Source organism: Spermophilus citellus (assembly GCF_964194105.1).
Source record: "Spermophilus citellus genome assembly, chromosome: 2".
Taxonomy (NCBI): domain Eukaryota; kingdom Metazoa; phylum Chordata; class Mammalia; order Rodentia; family Sciuridae; genus Spermophilus; species Spermophilus citellus.
In genome coordinates this window covers 192,043,920-192,060,235 of record NC_138183.1, presented here as the reverse complement: position 1 = coordinate 192,060,235, position 16,316 = coordinate 192,043,920, and the positions used below count along the sequence as shown (strand labels likewise).

The window sequence follows — 16,316 nt, the reverse complement described above, 5'->3', positions numbered from 1 at the left end:
CTTGGGAGGCTGAGGCTTGAGGATTGCAGGTTCAAGGTCAGACTCAGCACCTTAGTGAGGCCCTATCTTGAAATAAAAAATAGAAGGACCAGGGATATGGTTCAATAGTAAAGTACCTACCTCTGGTTCAACCACCAGTATCCATAAATAAATAAACAAATAAATAAATAAATAAATTCTGTGTTGTCATTTATTTTCAGGACATCGAAAGCACAACTCCACTGCTTTCTGGCTTCTGTTCTTGCTGTTGAGAAGTCAGTAGTTTATGTGTGATTTCTTTAAAGGTCATTTTCCTGAGGGAGCACTTAGGATTCTACCTTTGTTCTATGTTTCGTTTTTTTCTTTCTCTTTTTGTTACTGGGGATTGAATCCAAACGTGCTTTGCCACTGAGATATATTGCCAGTCTTTTTTATTTTTGTAAATTTTGAGACAGGGTCTTGCTAAGTTACTGAAGGTTTTGGTAAGTTGCTGAGGCTGGCCTCAAACTTGAGTCTCCTGTGTCAGCCTCCCAAATTGCTAGGTTTATAGGTATGTGCCACTGCATCCTGCTTGGTGTTCTGTAGTTTCACTTTTCACTTTATATGTCTTGATATGGTTTTACTTTTATTTACCTTACTTGGAATCTGTTGGATATTTTGGTCCTGAGAATTAATGTTTTTTTTTGCTTTCTTTTGTTTTTATTGATTGATTGTGGTACTGGCAATTGAACCCAAGGGTGCTTTACCATTGGGCTACATCCTCAGCCCTTTACATTATTTTTGAGACAGGATCTCACTAATTTGCTGAGGCTGGCCTCAAATTTGTGATCCTCCTGCCTCAGCCTCGTGAGTCTCTGGGATCACAGTCTTGCGTCACTGCCCCTGGCTTTTGTTTTTAAATCAGTCTAGGAAATTGATACTATTTCTTCAAGTAGTGCTGTGTCCTCTTCATTTATCCATTTTCTATTTCTAGATTATATGTTAAATGCATTTTAGATCTTTTCACTCTATCATGCGTGTTTTTAAAAGTTTTCTCCATATTTTTCTTTTCTCTTTTGCTGCTTTGTGTATTATTACTTACTCAGAGACTTTCTTTTCCCCCATTCTTCTTGACTGCACACATTTAACATAGGAGTTTGGTGGGATTTAGTTCTGTTTCACTCATGGACTGAGGGTATACAGCCCTTTCATGGTCCCCACTCAGTGTGGAGAGCAACTTCTCTAAGATGTGAGTGGGGCTTGTACTTGGGTCTTGAATTATGTCTTTGTGTCTCTTGAAGACTGCCAGAACCAAAGTCCTAAGTTTATATAGGTCAGCAGTGGCTTGCAGACAAAAGTCTTCTAGACCCCACAGTTCTCTGGGTTTTTGCCTTCTTGGTTTAGATTTTTTTTGATTTTTAAAAAATATTTTAGCTAACATTTTTCATTATTTTCAATGGGAAGATTGCCCAACCTGTCATTATCAGAAGTGGGTAGGTTCCTTCTATTCACCCCTTGGACAGTATTGTCTTTTATATTTGCTCTCCACATATTTACCATCACCAGTGTTCTTTGTTCCTTCTTCTTTTTTTTTAAAAAAATATTTTTTTAGTTGTTAATGGACCTTTACTTATTTTTCTGTGGTGCTGAGAATCGAACCCAGTGCCTCACACATGCCAGGCAGCGCTCTACCACTGAGCCACAATTCCAGCCCTTTATATTCCTTCTTGTAAATCCAGGATTCTATCTGGTATCATTTTCTTCAGTCTGAAGAACTTCTAGCATTTCTCATGGTATAGGTCGGCATGTTATTTGTAAACCTTAATGGTATCCTCACATTTAAATGAAATTCTGTCCCTCTGTAGCAGGACTGCTAAAACAATGATAATGAGATAGAAACTGGGGATCATATAAGTATGGAATCCTGCTGGTCTTAGATTAGAATTCTAAGACAATAACTCCGGGAATGTTCAACCACTGAACTACATTCTAGCCCTTTTAATTTTATTTTTGAGATAAGGTCTTGATAAGTTGCCAGGCAAGTTTAGTTTTTATATAGCCCAATACAAAAATGATTGTAAAATGTGCTTACTGTTTTATCATCATGCCATTTAGCCCTTTTTCTCCCTCTGGGCTTTGGGTTTTCTCCACATCCCCTCCTACTTTTTTTCAGGAAAAAACTGCCACAAAGCCAAGAACAGTAACTCTTATGAAGACCTTTTTATTTACTGATTTAAATAATATGAATGTTGCTAATTTAATAAGATTGGTTATGTTTACCTTCATCAATGAAAGCCCAAACATTTACTCTAGAGGAAATGAAAGCAATTGATACTTCATATTTAATTTCTTTTGATGTTATTAAAAACCCTTAGAATTTTGACTTTTCAGAGAGTATTTCAACTAACTACATAAAAAGTAATGTTCATTCAGAGCGTAAAGCTGATCTTGTCACTCCTAACTTTAAAATTTCAGTGGCTCAATCTCTTATACAGAGTAGTGTTGGCTCCTTGGCAAGGTATAAAAGATCTTCTGTTTGTTTAGTCCTTGATTCTGTCTCCATCTTTGTGTCTTTCCACTCCTGCCAACAGTTGTTCTTAGTTCCCTGACCACACTTTGCTATTTCACACCTTTGATCCCTGGTGTGTCATGTTTCTTTTGCCTGGAATTCCTTATTTTAGTCTGGTAAAACCTGCTTGTTCTTTAAAAGCTGAATTTCACAGCTTCTGATTCTTGCTCTGTTCCTTTAGAGTTTAATATTTCTTCCCATGCTACTGTGTACCTTTTGCATAATTCTGTTATTGAACTTTTTATGAAACAATATGATTATTTTTATTTATTTATTTATTTCACTGCTGGAGATTAAACACAGTGCCTTGCACATGCTACACAAGTGTTCTATCATTGATTTACATCCCCTGTGATATAATTATGTTAAATAGAGATTTGAACTCCACTGTGAGTTAGAGGCTCTCTGGGTGTATTGATTATGCTTTGGCTTTTAATAATTATTTATTAAGTGTTGAATAAATGAATGAATTGCCATTTAAAGCCACATTAATGACACATGGGATTTTATGCTCCTTCTAGAGACTATAATAAGTAAGCAGATAAATTCAGAAGTACCATTATCACCTTCTTTGTATTAATTGGACTATCTCTTGGTTCACTTAATTTTGAAATTTCATATATTTATGAAATCTTTTGATTTTTAAAAACAAAATGATTTGCTACCTAATTGAAATAATTATAAACAAGTTAGAGTTTTAAAGCATGTTTTAATTTCCATGAACAGAATCCAACATGGCGGAGTCTTGATTTTGGAATAATGCCAGACCGTCTTGATACATCTGTTTCTTGCTTTGTGGTGAAGATTTGGGGTGGAAAGGAGGACATCTACCAGCTGTTGATTGAATGGAAAGTCTGTTTGGATGGACTGAAGTACTTGGGTCAGCAGGTAATTTTTAGATTTTATACTGTGGTTTTCAGTGGTTGTCATTTCCAAATTAACCTAACCTTTGTATTGATGCTTCTGTCTCTACATTTTCTGTTATACAGAGAGATCTTTATGATTCTTTACATAGGCTATTGTTTATTTCTGTTCCTTTTATTGTTAGGTTTGAATTGTTGTCTAGTTTAAAAAATATATTTAACTGAAGAAACTTATGCAGAAACACCATAATCTGCTAATTTAAGGGTTTCTTTTTTGTGTGTATGTTTCCAAGAAAGGATATGCTTTCTCACATCATTCTGCTTTTTCTGTTTTATTGGATATTCACCTCTAGAATCTGATGAAAATTAAGTTGAAATAAGAGATATGCCATTATATACCTCTCTTTTGACCAGTGAAGTGGGGTTATTCCAGAAATAAGAAGAGCTACTGTTTATTGAGCACAGGGATGACAAATGCCTGGATTATGTACTACTACCTTTCTTCTATCTTTGCTGTTACCAGTGACTGATGTAGTTTACTGATACTAGCACTCTCCTTCCCGAGCCTAAAAGTATAGTTGTTTCTAATAGTATTACAGGACACAGCTAGCAATCATAATTGCATATGAAATGAAACCTGTTTGCCATCCCAGACATAGGTTATCATCATTAAGGTTTGTAGCAGCCTTATGAAGGGAAACTACTCAATATTACACAGATGGGTAGAGCTAGGATTTAAATCCAGGCCTGGATGATTTAATAAATCATTCTCTTTGTGCTATGCTACACTGGTTTGTATATGTGTGATATTTGGTAACCTTCAGCCCCACTTTAGAATGAGTGCCTTTTTTATTTTGTGACCCTTATGGTGTTACTATTAGAAGTAACACTAAAATGTTAGTCATAGATTATTTACAACATCCTTGATTTTTAAAAAATATTTATTTAATGTATATGTTCTGGTTTGTTTCTTTTTAAAGAAACAATTTAATCCTGCGTCTTTTTTTTTCAGATTGAAAAAATTCTCCACCTTCATTTTGCTTACTGTATTTTAACTTAAACATTTTTAATTAAATTATATTTTGTTTTTATAGTGCTGCGGATTGAACCCAGGGCCTTGAGCCTGCTGGGCAGGTGTTCTACCATTGAGCTATATCCCCAGCCCTATAACAGATCTCTTGGACTAACTGAAATTGTATATTTTTAAATTAACATCTCTTCCTGCATAGCCCCTGAAAACCACCATCTACTTACTACTTCTTTGAGTTAAACATATTTAGATTCCATGTATTAGTGAGGCCTTGTTCTTATCATATTCTTATTTATTTTGTGTCTTTCTATAGTGACCGGAGCAGTGCATTTAATATTTATGTTCCTTTCTTAACTTAATTCTAATTTCCTACAATTGTTGAATCTTTTTATCTTGTCCTGTTTTAGAGCTGGTCTTTTAAAAATATTTTGAGTCCTAGGGGTTGAACCCAGGACCTTGCACCATAGTAAGTACATACTTAACCACTGAACTACATCTCCAGACCCTAGGGCTCATGTTAATTAAAACTTGTAAAACAATGACTTTTGGTGTAAGCCTTTTTTCTTCTCTTTTGGTGCCAGATATACTTGCTGCCTTTAGACTGGTACTGAGGCATATACTCTGTTCTCTTCCCTGTTCTCTTCCCACATGCCACACCTGGCTCTCTCCAGTATGTGCTTATTGCTCATCTGAAAGTATCTACATTTTGTGGAAAATGGTGGTTCTTAACATATTGTTGCAGGTCTATATTCTGGAATTGAGATTTTTGGCTAATGAAGGTAGTTTTAATCATGTGTTTCAACTCACACATTCCTTAGGTAATGTTCAAGTTCTCAAATGAGCTTGTCTGTAATCTACCCTATTTCAGAAAGTCAGCATTTGGGTATCTCCTTAGGAAGTTGGCCATGGAAGGAAGTATGCTGGAGTAATAGAGAACTAAAATAAAGGAAAAATTATGTTTTTTAAAGCCAATTAGAAACTTAATAAAATTGTAGAAAGTAAAAATACCTATGAAATAATTAGGTGTAACAAGTAACATACTACTAAAGACCAGATAAAATAGAATTACAAACTTTTAGAAGAAAGTAAGATGTAAGATTGTAAGGGACCGGCGCTCGATGGAGGAAGAGACCACCAAGAGACCGACTCATGCAACAGCAAAAGGGGGTTTATTGCAGATCCAGCGCGCTGGGGCTCCGTGCTCACTCAAGAAGGGAGAGTGGCCCAGAGCCCTGAGCAGGGGTTAAGCAGTGCTTAAGTACACTTTTTGGGGAGGGTGGGGGCTTTGCATACATCAGAGCAAATCATCATGAGGCGCGGGAAAATCGAACAACAACTCTCAAACATGATTAGTACATTCATTGGCAGGAACATGTTGGGCGGGGGTGATAGGTCAGTCCTAAATCGGGGTGTACATTCAAACTGATTGGTTTAGGCCCTGAGGTGCCTACGTGCTGAGCTGCACTGGGTCCAAGTTGTTAAGCAACTAGGGGGGATTCCTACACATATCTATCTAATGGACAGTCCCGGGAATTGTCTTAACAGCTACAGGAATTTCGGGCTTTGAGTGTAGCTTAGAAACTTAACAATACCTGGTCCTTTACATTTTAACTCTGGCTTTGCAGCTTAGAAACTTTACAATACCTGGTTCTTTACATTTTAACTTCAGTTTCTTTTACCCTTTCAAGATATATTAGGATAAAAGGCAGAATTGGTTAAGTTCATTGTTCTTAGTGTTAAGGATTCAGAGTAGAAGACAAGATTTTTTAGGCCATGTAAACTGATAATGATGAATACTTTCATGAAGAGCTATGGAAGTGCATAGACGAAGTATTTAGACCAAATTGGAGAGACTCAGAGAGGGATGACTTCAGAATAAAGTTTTTTTTTCCTTAAGCCAGGTGTATTGAGGTATAATGTACATACAATGAATTTATCCTTTTAAAGGGTATGGTGAAGTTGACAATGTAGAGTAATCATCTCCCATAGTGAATAATGCAGTGAACATTTAAGTATAGTTCTTTGTGTTGACATAAATATCTTTCTTTTTGGTAAATTCTGAGGAATGGAATTGCTGAGTCTAATGGTTAAGCACATATTGAAATTTACATGATACTGCCAGATGGTCTCCCAAGTGAATATGACATTCAGCATTCCCATCAGCAGTGTGTAATAGTTCCATTTGTTCCCCATCTTTGTTAACACTTCCTACTGTTAGTCTTTTTTAGTCATTCTAATGGTTTAAAGTGATATCATTTTAATTTGCCTAATGTCAAAAAGGATATTGAGGGCTGGGGATGTGGCTCAAGCAGTGGTAGCGTGCTCACCTGGCACTCATGTGGCCCCCAGGTTCGATCCTCAGCACCACAAAGATGTTGTGTCCACTGAAAACTAAAAAATAAATATTAAAATTCTCTCTCTCTCTCTAAAAAAAAAAAAAAAGAAAAAAGAAAAAAAAAAGGATATTGAGCATCATACAAGTATAATGCCAGTCTTGTTTTTCTTAACAGTGTCACTCAAAGAGCATAAGGGTTTTAATCTTTATGAAGTCCAGTGTATCAGTTTTCTTTTGTATTTCATGCTTTTTATGTGTTCTCTAAGATATATTTCCCTAACTCAAGATCACTAAGATTTTCTTCTATTTGTTTGAGGAAATTTCCATTATAAGTTTTACCTTTTAGGACTTTACATTTACATTCATTTTGAATTAACATTTATATGAACTACAATGTTCATTGTTTTGCAAATGAATGAACAATTATACAGGAACAATTGTAAAGGGCATTATATTTCTCAATTGAATTACTTTGTCCTTATTTGAAAATCTCTATGATAAGTCATTTGTAATTGCTTCTGTTTCTGCATTGCCTGGTTCATTGAGCTCTATGTCTATCCTAAGGCCAATACCAAGTCATCTTGATTACTATAGTTATAAAACTAAGTGTATCTTGAATTCATTCACCTAGTTTGAGTTTACCAACTTTTTTTGTTTTTTCAGAATTTTTCTGGCTATTCATTATATATATCAGTTGAAAATTAATTTAAATAAAAACAAAAGAAAAATTAATCTGGCTATTCTAGGTTTTTTGCTTTTCTATGTATACTTTAGGATCAGTTTGATAATTTCTACAAAAATCCTGCTGGGAAATTTGTTGGAAAGTTTTAAGAAAATCTGGAGAGAATTGACATCTTATTAATATTGAATCTCTTTCAATCTACAAACATGATATATCTCTTCATTTATGAAACTCTTCTTCTTTGATTTGATTCACTAGTGTTTGGTGGTTTCTAGCCTGCAAATCTTGCACTTATTTTGTTAGATTTGAACCTATAGATTCCATATTTTTTGGTAATTTAAATAGGATTCCTTCAACAAATATTCCCATTTCCAATTTTTGTTGCTGGTATAAATGAAAGTTTCTGTATTGAGCTCATATACTATAACTGTGCTAAACTCACTTGTAGGTTCAGAACTTTTTTTTTTGAGACTCCTTTTTACTGATTGATAAGAACACATTTAATTTCTTCCTTTATAATTTGTATATATTTTTAGTTATTTTTCTTATCATATTTCAGGGAGGCTGCAAGTACAGTGTTGAATACAAGTAGATACCATGGATATCCTTGTTATTTTTCCTTAAACTTGGGGGAAAACATTGGAGTCTTTCAGTATAATATTAGCTAAACACTGGGTTGGTGGTTGAGTTTTGTCAAGACCTTCTTTTCACATTGCTGGTATAAACCCTACTTGGTTAAGATGGATTTTCCTTTATATGTACAGTTACAGTTTTATATGTATAAACATGTTGGATTTTTATATATAGTTAGATTCAGTTTGCTAATCTTATGTTAGGATTTTTTTTGTATCTATATTCATAAGGGTTATTTATGCCTTTCTTGTAGTGTCCTTGATTGTTTGGTTTGGTATGAGAGTAATGCTGATTTCAGAATGGATTGGAAAGTGTTTACTTCTGTTTTCTGGAGAAATTTTTGTAGACTTGTTGCTATTTATTCCTCTAGTTTTGACAGAATTTTTCAGTAGAACCATCTATATGTTAATATTTCTTTGTGGGAAAGTTTTAAAGTATGACTTTATTAGATGTGGAGCTATTTGGGCTATGTATGACTATTTTTGTGAGCTTTGATGATTTTTCTTCCAAAAGAGGTTGTGTATCACATCTGGCATTTCAAATTTATTGGTATAAAATTTCCCATGCTGTTACTAAATTCTTTTAATTGTGTAGGGTCTGTAATGATTCTTTCCACTTTTGTTCTTGCTACTGGTGTTTTCTGTCTTCTTTTCTGCTTGATCACTCTGACTAGATATTCATCAATTTTATTAACTTTTCAGAGATCTAGTGTTTGATTTCATTGATTATTATTTTCAGTTCCATTGATTTGTATTTATTATTTTTTTCTTTTGACTGCTTCAGATTTAAGTTGCTCTTCTTTGATAGTTACTGATCTGAGACTTTAAAAAAATATATATATATATATTTCTTAGTTATAGATGAACACACTACCTTTATTTTATTTATTTATTTTTATGTGGTGTTGAGGATCGAACCCAGTGCCTCATATGTGGAAGGCAAATGCTCAACCACTGAGCTACAACCCCAGCCCCTTTTCTTTTGTTCTTAAAATAAACATTTAATAAAATTTCTTTTAAGTATTGATTCATTTATATTCCACAGATTTTTATATTGTGCTTTCATTGAATTCCGAACATTGGCTTTTTTTTTTTTTTTTTCTTTTCATTACCAGGGATTGAACCCAGGCCCAGGCCTCTACTACTGAGCTACACACCAGCTGTCCCATTCCTCTTTTTTTGTTTTTTAAATATTGAGACAGGATCTTTCCTAAAAAAATTTAAAAACCTTCTAAAATTTGATGTTTTTAGATATACCAGACAGTAGGGTGTATTTTGACACATATATACATGGGTTGCAACCCATTAGAGTTTGACCACATTCTTTTGGTTGAACATGATCTAGAGTCACACTGGTCTCTCTAAGTGGCATTGGCAGTCTTTGAATTTGTAATCCCTCTGCCTCAGTCTCCCTTGTGTCTGGCATTTCAGGAGTATGCTGTGGTACCCCTTAATCTTTTCTAATTTACCTTTTATTTCTTCTTTGAACCATGGATTAGAGATATGTTATTTGTGGATTTTCTTGATATCCTTCTCTTATTGATTTCTACTTTAATTCTGTTGAGTTTAGAGAAGATAGTTTGTATGATTTCAATCCTTTTAAGATTTATTTTGTGGTCCTAAATATTTGGTCTACTTTGGCACATGTTTCATGAACATGTCATGCGTATTCTGCCATCATTGAATGGAATGTTTTTCAGTATCAATTAAATTATGTTGTACCTGAGTAAATTTTGAATATATTAGAATTAACCAGGGTAAGAAAAGATGAGAAGAGGCACAGAAGTATAATGTGATAGAGCATAATCGATTCCTTTTATTTTTAGCTGAGGAAATCTTAGTGGCCTGAGTGATAATACAGCTTGTCCAAAGTTATACATATGTTGGAGCTACAAGTGCAATCCACATTTTCTGAATAGCCTTTAAAGTTTATTAGGATGTTTTCACTAGAAGTCATGAATTAAGCTGGATTTGACTTGGATTTTGATGACAAAGAAGGGGGAATTTGAAAATAGCTTTGTTCAAGGTGGGAATTCAAAGAATTTGTTGATTCTGCTGACAGGGACTCTATAGCTTCTAGTTTATGTGTGATGGCAGAAATGCCTGGACTTAGTTTAAGCAGTTAGAACTTGGTATATCAACAGTAATTTTATAGCCTTTAGTATTGGGGTACTTTTTACATGCACATAATCACCTGGGGCCTCTTGAAGATCACATGAGCAAGATCCTTAATTTTCTTTAGTATTTAATTGAGAAAACAGAAGTTCAGAGAGATTAAGTGATTTGCCAAAGCTCACACAGTGCTTGGTAGACTTAGGTTGTTATTTGTTCCATGATTCAGACACTGTTTATTATTCATTTTACTAACTCTAATCAGCTGTTTTAGAAGGTGTGCTGTTTTTCATAAAGATACCAAAATATGAGGTTGTAGTTAGGTTAATAGAATTTTATAGTCCATAGTTTCCCTATTAGGATTCTAATGCTATTATTGAGCCAGTAATCTTTAATGAGTAAAAGAGAATATGTATTACCCTGTTTGTGTGTGGTGCTAGTGATTGAAACCAGGTTCTTCCCCAAATTAGACAAGTGCAATATTACAGCCTCCATATTACACTTTTTATTATCATAGTTTAACAGTCTGCAGTGTACATACTAGTGTTCAATGTGTTACAGCCTGTTTTGTGACTCATGATTTTTTTCTTAGGAACAAAAGGCTCTTTCTGAGCTTTGTAGTTGCCTAGTTTCTAATGCAGTTATTAGATTTTTTCCCCCCAATTACTTCTCATGTCTAACTTCCCCAAATACTTTCACATCCATTTCATTCCAAGTTTTTGACAAGCCTGTAGGACAGAGCAAGGAGTATTTTCTGCTTTTGGCTCCTGAGATAATTAAAGCATGTGCCATTAAAATTGATTAAATGCTGTATGTTGGGCAGAGTATAGGGCACTGGGGCTATCAAGATATAAAAAGTCAAGAGTTCTCTCTGAAGAGCTTATTAGAACTCAGGCCACTTAATTTTAGTTGCATATCTTTTTAAGTGTTAGAATTATTTTTCAGCTAACTAATTATTTTTCAGCATCCATCTGCATGAAGCTTATACTTTGAGAACTTTACTTTCCATGCTGGATTTGTGTCTGTCCCTATCTCCCCACTTACTCCTTTACTTGTATATATATTTATTTTCTTCTGATATAAAAAATAATTCATGGGGACTGGGGCTGGGGCTCAGTGGTAGAGCGCTTGCCTAGCATGCAGGAGGCCTTAGGTTCCATCTCCAGCACCAGAAAATAAAAAAAGAAAGAGAGAGAGAGAGACACACACACACACACACACACACACACACACACACACACACTCAAACATAGTCTGACTAATCAAGATTGCATTTACTTGCTGGGTGAGGTGGTGCACCCTTGTAATCCCAGGAGCTTGGGAGGCCAAGGCTGGAGAATTCAGAGTTCAAAGCCAGCCTCAGCAATTTAGCAAGGCCCTAAGCAACTTAGCAAGCCCTGTCTCAAAATAAAAAGTATAAAGGGCTGGGAATGGGTCTCAGTGGTTAAGCACCCCTGAGATCAATCCCCCATACCAAAAGGAAAATAAAAAGTAATACATATTCTTTTGGACAATTTGGAAAATTTTGAAAATGGTAGAGAAGAAAAAAAATTTTAAGATTGTTTAGTTGTTGATAGACCTTTATTTTCTTTACTTATATGTGGTGCTGAGAATCCAACCCAGTGCTTCACACATGCCAGGCAGATGCTCTTCCACTGAGCCACAGCCACAGCCCAAGAAGAAAATTTTTAAAAAATATGTAACCCTCTGCCCAGCTATAATCATTGTTAACATTTTGATGAATATAATTTTAATCTTTTTCCCTGGTATATATGTCTGTAAAACACTTAATATAATTTAAAATTCCCTGTCTTGAAACTGATTTCATAATGCTTTTTGTTTTGCCTTGTAATATGGAAAAACTTCTTGATTACACATTTTTTATATAAATTATTATAAATTTATGATTGTAGACTTGTCTTTTGGTATTGTTGCATTTAGTTAAAAAAAAAAAAAAGGATGTAGGTAAATAGGAATGTGCTTTAAAACTTGTTTTAGTAGTAGAGATTGTGATGGAAGTCAGGTGAATGCTCCCAGGAATGTTCTACTACTGTCTTGGGCTGCTTTGTCTCTCTAGCTAGAGACAGAGATCAATTATTTGGTTCTGGTAGCCCTCCTTGTCTTTCTTTCACTTGAACCCTCACTTTCATATTTCACAACAGGAAAAATTATTACTAGTTTTTAAAGTCACACAACTCTTTCTAATAAACTAATTAAATCTATTTGTATATTTCATTGTTGGACAGTTTATATTATTTTGAGTTATTTTACATCTCAATTCTTTAGTTTTTTAAAAAGTTTTATTCCTACCATTTAGGTGGAACTGAGTTAGGGTTACACTGTATTGTATGCAGCACCCATCAGTAGTGTCTGAAAAACAGTGATGTGCAGATAGGAACTAAGTAGCCTATTAAGACTTTATGGATTGGCTACTAATATCTTTAAATTGTGCTTTTGAAAATAGAAAATAATATTAATCTCAACGTTTTTCTAGGGCTTCATATTTTCAAAGCATTCATATAGACTAACAGGGCTGTTTTCTTTGACATCAGAGCATGTATAGTATGCTTCTGAAGTCCTTCAGGAATAGCTATGACACCTCAGAATTGTTTGTGGGAAAACATGTGGAATGCCTGTTATCTCACGTGATGCTTTTATGAGACCTTTGACTAAAGCAGGAAATGCTTCTTTGATCACCTGGTCTTTTGTTAAGCTGATTTGTTTTCTGCTGGTTTGTTTAATGTAGCCAGCCTTTTCCTCACCATTGAAGTAGACTATATTTTAACTGTCAATTCTCTGATCATGTTAAAACGTGAATGGAATGAGAAGAACTAATTGTGTGTTTTCCTCCTCTCTTAGATTCATGCCCGCAACCAAAATGAAATAATTTTTGGACTAAATGATGGCTACTATGGTGCTCCATTTGAACATAAGGTAAGAGAATTCTTCTGAAGCTGTAAGTTTTGTATAGTGCAGGTGTGCCTTGCACCTGAGTAGACATAATCCTGTAAAGCTCTGTGTAAATAGAATTGTGTTTTAAGTATCATTGTTAGTTTGTTGTGTAGTGTGGCTTAGGTTGAATGCTCTTTATAGTGCAAACTTGTTTTGTAAGGCATATAACCACTCCAGTTAATCTTTTCTAAATCCAGATCATATTTTCTTAAAGGAAAACCTAAACTAGCTGTTTTCTCATATTCCACATAATTCCTTGGTGGTTAAGAAAGAATGGTAAGGGGCTGGGGCTGGGGCTCAGTGGCAGAGCACTTGCCTAGCACATGTGAGGCACTGGGTTCCATCCTCAGCACTGCATAAAAATAAATTAATAAAATAAAGGCATTGTATTCATCTACAACTAAAAATATTAAAAAGAAGAAAGAATGGTGAATTTTGATTAAATGCAGTAGTTTTATTAAAATGTTTCAGAAGTCTTTTCTAACGTTCAGTAAGTTTAAGAAACCAAAAGTTAGTTGTTTTTTTTTTTTGTTTTTTTTTTTTTTTAAATAGTCAACACTATTTCTATGTCTGAAAGCCATTAGAGCAAGGAGAGGGCAGAGAGCCTATATTCACCAAATATTTATACTCTGGTACTCTGCCAGATAACCCATGTTCTTTTCCCTACTTAATACTAGCCATGAACAAATATGATGAGTTTTGTCTTCTCCATTTTATAGATTAGGAAACAGATTGTGAGGGATGGACTTAGAATCTAAAAAGGAGCCAAGTTGAGATTTCAGGTTATCTGCGTCTAAAACCTGTGCTCTTTCTGTTTTATGGTGTTTTACCTAAAAATTTGGAACTCTATACCTAATTTGCTCTTAGTGATCATGTTGTTTCATAATTCTTGGTTGTCTGAAATGCCATTGCTTAGCACATTCCATTCATTCAGCAGCATTTTATTGAGCACCTATTGTATGTCAGCTGCTGTACTCCAAGTGCTAAGAATATAATGGGGAAGCCAGGTGCTATGGTGCACTCTTGTAGTCTGAGCCACTCGTCTGAGACAGGAGGGCACTTGAGCCCAGGAGTTCAGGTTAGCTTATTCTACTGCCTCAAGAAAGGCCTTCTTGGGGATTTGACTTTTGAAGCTGTAATCCAGCAAGGGCAGGTTAACATGCCAGAAGGCCATGAAGTAGAAGGGGGCATGGCAAGTCTGATAGACTGAAGAAAGGTCAGAGTGATGAGGAAAAATGATACCAAAAGATTTTACCTAAGAACAGGGGCCTGTATTGAAGGATTTTTAGCGTGGCAGTATTGTAAATCAGATTTGTGTTTTAATGATTTTACTCTGACTGCAATAAGGATGATTATAGAAGAGGCAAGAATCTATGTGGAAAGACAGTAAGGAGCCTCAGGTAAGAGATGTTGATACTTTAAGATAGGAATATGGTAGAATGAAGAGAACATAGATTTAGGGTTGGGAAGGTGCTAGGAATCCAACCCAGGGCCTTGCTCATGCTAGCAAGTGCTCAACCACTGAGCTACACCCCCACTCCAGAAGATAGACTTAGGAAACTTTTAGGATATAAAATCATTATGACTTGATAATAGTTTGAATTTAAGGTAGAAAAAAAGATGTCAAGTATGACTTCTGGATTTCTGGCCTGGATGAAGTAATTGGATGGAAGACCAGGGTTGGTGGAGGCAGATGGTGAGTTAAGACACCTGGTCATGCAGAGTTTGAGGTACCTTTGAGACATTCTTGTGTGAAAGGCAAGTAGGCATTCAGATAGATGAATCTGGAGTTCTGAGAGAGATCTTAGTTAGAGTCATAAATGTGGGGCCAATGGCAAATAGTTATTGAAATTATAAGTGTGGATAACATAGAGTAGGAACAGTGAGGGGAAAAAAGGGATCTAAGTAACCACGCTTTGAGGCCCTCCTGCTGTTAAAAGCCAGGTAGAGAAGGAGGCATTGGGAAAATGATGAGGAGGAATGGTCAGAGGAAGAGAGTAGAGTTTCTTGTGGAATATCAGAGACTATAAAGAGAGGGAGAGAGCTTTTGGTTCATTTTTTGTTGTTGTTGGTTTTTAAAATTTGTCTTTCTGTTTATTTTTTAAGGGGATGTGAGGCCAAATAAAAAGTAAAAATTGCCCATTGGACTTAGTAAAATGTAATTATTTTAGGGGACTTTTAGGAAACTCAGTTCAAACCATGATACTTTTTTTTTCTTTTTTAGAGCTTCATTTTTTGAGTTCTTATAGTATATCAGCATCCTATGTATCCTTTTGACATAAAATAAACCACTTAGTAACTAAGCTTGTCTTTCTCCTTTCTAGTCTATAAGTTTCTTTTTTTTTTGCATATACTTATACATGACAGTACAATGTATTTTGACACATACATACATGCAACATAACTTCCCATTCTTATGGTTGTACATGATGAGGGTTTCACTGGTTGCATATTCATATATGGACATAGGAAAGTTATATTTGATTCATTCTACTGTCTTTCCCATTCTCGTCCTCCCCCCCCCCCCCGTTCCAATTAGGTGAAACCACACACACACACACACACACACATATCCTGTTTTGAGTCAGCATCCACATATCAGAGAGAACATTCAATTTTGGGGAGATTAGTTTATTTCACCTAACATGATAGTCTACAGTTCCATCCATTTACTGGCAAGTGCCATAATTTTATGCTTCTTTATGGCTGAGTAGTATTCCGTTGTGTATACGTACCACATTTTCTTTATCCATTTATCTGTTGAAGGGTACCTAGTTGGTTCCATAGCTTAGCTGTTATAAGTTTCTTAAGGATAGATTTCTATATGTCTTGGGACATGTCATTTGCTTAATAAAAATGTGATTTAATCAGAATCGTGAGACTGCTACTGCTGCCGTTTGTAGTGTCTTTGCCCAAGATTAGCTATCCTGACTGCGGGGAGACAGGCATTCAGTTCATCCTGCAGCTGGTAACAACTCACAGTCCAGCACAAGTCTGACACATAGTAATAGGGTAACATCTTACTCTGATAAGAACTTTACATCTGTTATTGTATTTAATTCCCCAACAACCCTGTAGCTACATACTAGTAGTCTTTGAGGATTGGGGTAGGCCAATAACTAGTGTTCCTTTCTTCTTAGTTTGGAACAAGTTCAGAAATAAGTTACGTGGTAGATAAATGAA

At 35.2% G+C, this 16,316-nt stretch overlaps 1 protein-coding gene across 3 annotated transcripts in view; it reads left to right on the top strand.

Moving 5' to 3' along the window:
• The window catches only part of UVRAG (UV radiation resistance associated), a 320,231-nt gene that overhangs the window by 55,347 nt on the left and 248,568 nt on the right, over positions 1-16,316 (top strand). For all 3 annotated transcript variants that reach the window (XR_014017941.1, XM_081260421.1, XM_081260422.1), the window contains exons 4-5: positions 3,254-3,415; positions 13,041-13,115. Coding sequence is in view for 2 of the 3 variants with exons in the window: in XM_081260421.1 (XP_081116547.1) it covers positions 3,254-3,415; positions 13,041-13,115 (237 nt within the window). In the remaining variant the exon portion in view is untranslated. The remainder of the gene's footprint in view (positions 1-3,253; positions 3,416-13,040; positions 13,116-16,316) is intronic.